The 4,742-nt window shown below is 51.5% G+C and overlaps 1 protein-coding gene across 21 annotated transcripts in view; it reads right to left on the bottom strand.

Moving 5' to 3' along the window:
* Positions 1–1,328: 1,328 nt before the first annotated feature.
* Ppp6r2 (protein phosphatase 6 regulatory subunit 2) overlaps positions 1,329–4,742 on the bottom strand; it is a 66,944-nt gene continuing 63,530 nt past the window's right edge. For all 21 annotated transcript variants that reach the window (XM_076911870.1, XM_076911871.1, XM_076911872.1 and 18 more), the window contains 2 exons: positions 2,326–2,553; positions 1,329–2,231 (listed from right to left, as the gene is read on the bottom strand). In XM_076911870.1, the coding sequence (XP_076767985.1) occupies positions 2,183–2,231; positions 2,326–2,553 (277 nt within the window). In that variant the 3' untranslated portion in view covers positions 1,329–2,182. The remainder of the gene's footprint in view (positions 2,232–2,325; positions 2,554–4,742) is intronic.

The raw sequence follows: 4,742 nt of genomic DNA, 5'->3' as shown, positions 1-4,742 counted from the left end.
CACTTGTGCGCCTGCATCAGAATGTGAGTTGTGGGTCTGCCCAGAGGGGCTCCATTGTCTCAGCCCTGGGGTCTTCTGAGTGGGTAGCGGATTGCCATCTTTTTTTGTATGCCTTTTCTGGAGCCTGAACCCATCTTCCTCCAAGATCCCCTGGCCATAAGCAGCTTTGCACTGGAAGGGGAGGGACGTCCTGTAGCAAAGGAAGGACTGTTTAAGTCCTTGCTTAGCACTTGGCCACCCAGCTTCCCCAGGCCTCCGTGCCAGAGAAGCCCCACCTTTCCTACCTAGATAGCTTTGAAGCACGGGTTCAAATCAAGGATGCTGCAGGGCGTTGTAGAGGGAGTGAAAGACCTTGGGAAATGGTTGTGAAGGCGAAGGACAAAGGTCACAGACCCTGGACAGAAGGGAGCATAGGCTCTTAGGACAAAAGGTCCTCAGGCAAGGAAGCTGGGATGGGGGAGAGTGTAGTGGTTACCTGTCTTCCTGTGTACTCCTCCTTGCCTGGGGTTACTTTGGAGGTCTCTGACGTCCCATCTCAGGGGTTGTAACTTTTGTTGCTGTTGGCTTGTTACTGTTCTCCTTGCCTGTGAACCTCACCAGACCCAGACTTCACTGGCTATATGATGGCAGTCAGGGCTGAGGCAGAGAGTAAGTGCTGCAGACACTGGAGAATTTCCCAGGGTGGCTGTTGGTGTTGAGGGCTAGCCACTGGAAATCTGGGCCCTGCCTGGCGCTTTAATTAAGGTGGAGGGTGAGCAGCAGCAGGTACAAAAGGGGCAGATCCAGTGAAGATGCCAGAGAGGTGACCTTCTGTGGTGGGATGGAGGTGACTGTGAGCCTCCGTCAGCTCTGCTGCTCTGTCAACATGACTTCTGGTCCCCACAACTGGACATGGGATAACCTTAGATCTTTCCTGGAACTATGATTCAGGATAGATTCTGGGGAGGAAGAGTCCTGCTCTCCACATTTCAGGTGTTAAGTCAAGAGCTGGGGAGAGGCTGAGGCACCTTACTGAGAAAAAAGGTGAATGCTGGCAGAGGCCAAGGGCAGAACCTCAGGACCCAGTGAAGGGGGAGCTGCCGGGAGGGAGGGGCAGGACTCTGGCTACAGGCTTCCAGAGGGAGACACCTTTTGCACACTTCCCAGGATAGGCCCTGGGGTTGGGTGGGGCAAGCCTTCACAAGCAGGGAGTCATAGGTTTGACTGTTAAGGTAGAGCTTTTCATTTCTGTTTCAGCATGAGTCCCAACTACTGAGAATGAGCAGAGGGATAGCAAAGCTATCCACACAGGCTGGGCTTCGCATCTGCAGCCTAACAATAATACACACTTTGTCAGTAAGAATGATACTTTTTATTGGGGGTTGGATGCCCTGTCAGAAGGTCAGAACATTTAAAAAAAAAAAAAAGACAACATAGACTTTTAGACTCTTCCTGGACAATATGGGCCCGCCCTGTCTCCAAGCCTCCCAGTGCTCTCCTCCGGTGTCCACTCTTACATGTCTGATGCAGCTCCAGCACCCACCCAAGTCTGCCAGTCTGCCCTGTTGAGCACAGAGACAACTCCATCAGGTCCAGAGGGTCTTTTGTTTTTAAGGCAGTCAAAATTTATAGCCTGATTCAATGCCAGCTCCCAGGAGCCTCTGGGCAGCTAGAACTGGGGTTTGACCTCATGTGGCCAAACTAGTGCCAGATCCCCATGTATTATTATTATTAGTGGGGATCAGGTCTCTCCAACCCAGGCCTTTACATCTGCCCTGAGCCGAGGGAGACCCTGTACTGTGGCTGGGTACAAAGTGCAAAAAACGGCTTTTCCTCCACGCGTTAAAAAATACAGATGAAACCCAAGCCTGGAGACTCACCCTTCCTGCCCATCTGATGCTGGCACCTTAAGATCTTGTTCCCTCCCCAACTTCTGCAGGTAGAAGCTGCATGTCGGGGACCTCGTTGCCATACCATGACCTGGACCGGGGAGTGGCCAGGTACATCCTGTCTTCCAACAGGACCAAGGGCAGGCAGGAGAGACATGAGTTGGGTCATCCAACTGGTTCCACTGCTCCACTGCCAGCTTTACCAAATGCAGCATTTATTTTAAAGTTAAATTAAAAAGAAATTGCATCACCAGGTAGTTTTCTTGATTAAGGAAGCAGCCTGACCAGGGCGGGCCATAGCTGGGTGGCAGCAGTTACACAGGACCATTTAAGGCAGCTCCTTCTGGCAGGGCATCTGTCTTCCTGCATAGATGGGGGAAGAGGCAGAGAGTTACAGCCTGTGAGCTTCTGGGGTTCATTCCAGTCCCACCCTACCCTCTTCAGCCAATCTACTCACCTGTCCTTTGTCATTGTCCCCAGGGTGGCAACTATGGCTGGGGCTGCTGTGGTTACAGCCGTGATCGGTCCCGGGGGCACTGCAGTAGTCACTGAGGAAGAGACCACTATGGTGGCCATGGGAGAGCCTGCCTTGCTTGGTGCTATGGTAGCCATAGCAGGACTGACGGTCACTTCTGAAGGTGCAGGGCAGGCAGGGGCTAACACCGTACTGTCAGGACACTCAGCCCTGTGTGACAGACAGGCTCCAGTTATGGGTGCCCTGCCTCACTGCTGCCTATTTCAGATACCCAACAGCAGCAGAGTGGCTTGATCCAGCAAAGGGTCTGGAAGTGGTGCACAAAGCTCCTGTCTGCTTCCGTCTTCTGTGAGGTGACTCAGCTACAGATGGCTTTGTAGCCCCGACTCCCAGACAGTGGGACAAGCTATATGACTACCATGACCTCTCCCTCCTGTAAGCAGCACTCAAATCCTGACATCTGTGGAGCTTCATTTACTGATGGCCCCAATGTTGCTGCTTAAATTCAACTCCACCCGTATGCTATCTAAAGGGTCCCTGAGGGCCAGGCATGGTGATACATTCCTTTAATCATGCACTTAGGAGGCATAGGCAGGCAGGTCACTGAGTTTGTGGCCAGCCTGACCTACATAGAGAGTTCCAGGCCAGCCAGGGCTATAAAATGAGACCTGTCTTTGCAAAAAAGTGGGGGTAAGTGGGAGGGATTATATAAGGATTGAGGGCCTCCATACCCAAGGCCAGCCTAGCCTAATTTAGCCTAACCACAAGTAGCAGATCGTCCTGCAGAACAAAGATTCATCCCAGGGAGGGGTTCTCAGATGAGATGCAGGGCAAGCAGGGAAAGGGAGTTGTAAAGGCTGAATAAAACTTGGCAGTGGTGCAGCTATCTAGCAAGTTTTGAGAATGGCTTTGTAAAAGGGTTTACTTTGTTTCTGCAGCAGGGTTAAAGTATTTCTCTAGGAAGGATTTAGGAAAAGAGGATGGTTTCATCAATCTCGTAAACTTTTAAGGCAGGCTGTTTGGATGTGGTGGCAGTCCTTGGTAATCTGATCACTAAAGAGATGGAAGCGGGAGGATTGTGAATTGAGGCCATCCTCCACCACACAGCAAGACTCACAAAACAAGCCTGTGTGCTCAACCCAAGGAACTCGTCTTAGTTAACTGTAGCACATCTGAGTCAGTAACCATGCAAACCCTTCTCCAAGTCTTGGCTCTACTTTGCTTTTCTGCAAATCTTTTAGACGCACAGTGTTGTTGGCTTTAGGGGCACTGTCCTGCCTAGAGTTCCTAGAACACAGGCAGGGCCTCAATGAGCTCTGGACATGAGCAGCCAGGGCCTGTGGGTACAGATCATGAGACTGAGTCCCAGCTGCAAACAGTTCTCAACCTGTGAGCAATGACCCTTTATAGTCATGTTCATCACTACAGCAAAGTTCCAGTTACGGAGTAGCAGCAAAAATGATTTGCGATTGGGGTCACCACAGCATGAGAAACTGTATTAAAGGGTCACACAGTAGGAAGGTTGGGAACCACTGTGTTACACCAACCATGGAATCCAGCTGGTTGATCTCCCCACTTAGCTGAGGGAAACACTCGTGGCCCAGTATCACACAGGATTCTCCAGAAGCACACAAGAGGGCAGGGCCTACCCTGTTTGTGAGGAGTAGGCAGGGCTGGTAGGAGCCAGAGCCTTAATGCATGACGGTGAACTTGTGCTAGGCAGTCTGGCTGGTGCCCACTGTATCAAGAACAAGCTGGTGTCACATCCCAGACTTGGAAGTGTAGGCAGGGACAAGACCAGAAAGCCCTCATGATGATATTCAAGACTAGATGCAAAATCCAAAACAAAATAAACAAAAACCCCCACATGGGCCTAAGGGCAAGAGCCTTGTGAGATTATTGCCTTGTCTCCTGGTAGGGTCCAGCCCTGAGACTTCCTCTGCTGCACCCTGAACTTAGGTGGAGATCCTGCCTCAGGGCCTTTGTATGGGCTGCAAGCCATTTCCAGTATCCTGTATCCACAGGCAACTCCTTATGCCCCTGAGCCTCACCACCTGCTCTCCCACCCCTGAATGCCAGGAGGCTGAGAGCTCCCTAGTGGACACAGGGATTTAGCTTTGTGGAGTACCCCTGAGTCACTGGGTAGCTCCTTGACTCCTTGGTTCTATCTTCTCATCGTGACCACTCAAAGCTTGCTGGAGTGGCTGGCCTCTTTGCAGGGAGGATAATGACATTCCCGATTTCTTCCGTAGGGAAGGCCTTCAAACTCCCCAAGGGAACTTTGGCTTATCTACCTGCGAGTTGCTTCTACTTCCCAGCCAGGGCTCAGACTACAGACCCAGTCCCCAACCCTGAGATGCATTTTGTCCTGCTCTGTGAGCATGCAGGGCATCTGACTG

This window comes from Arvicanthis niloticus, chromosome 13, assembly GCF_011762505.2.
Source record: "Arvicanthis niloticus isolate mArvNil1 chromosome 13, mArvNil1.pat.X, whole genome shotgun sequence".
Taxonomy (NCBI): Eukaryota; Metazoa; Chordata; class Mammalia; order Rodentia; family Muridae; genus Arvicanthis; species Arvicanthis niloticus.
The sequence above is the reverse complement of the archived record's forward strand: the minus strand, read 5'-3'. Positions and strand labels throughout refer to the sequence as shown.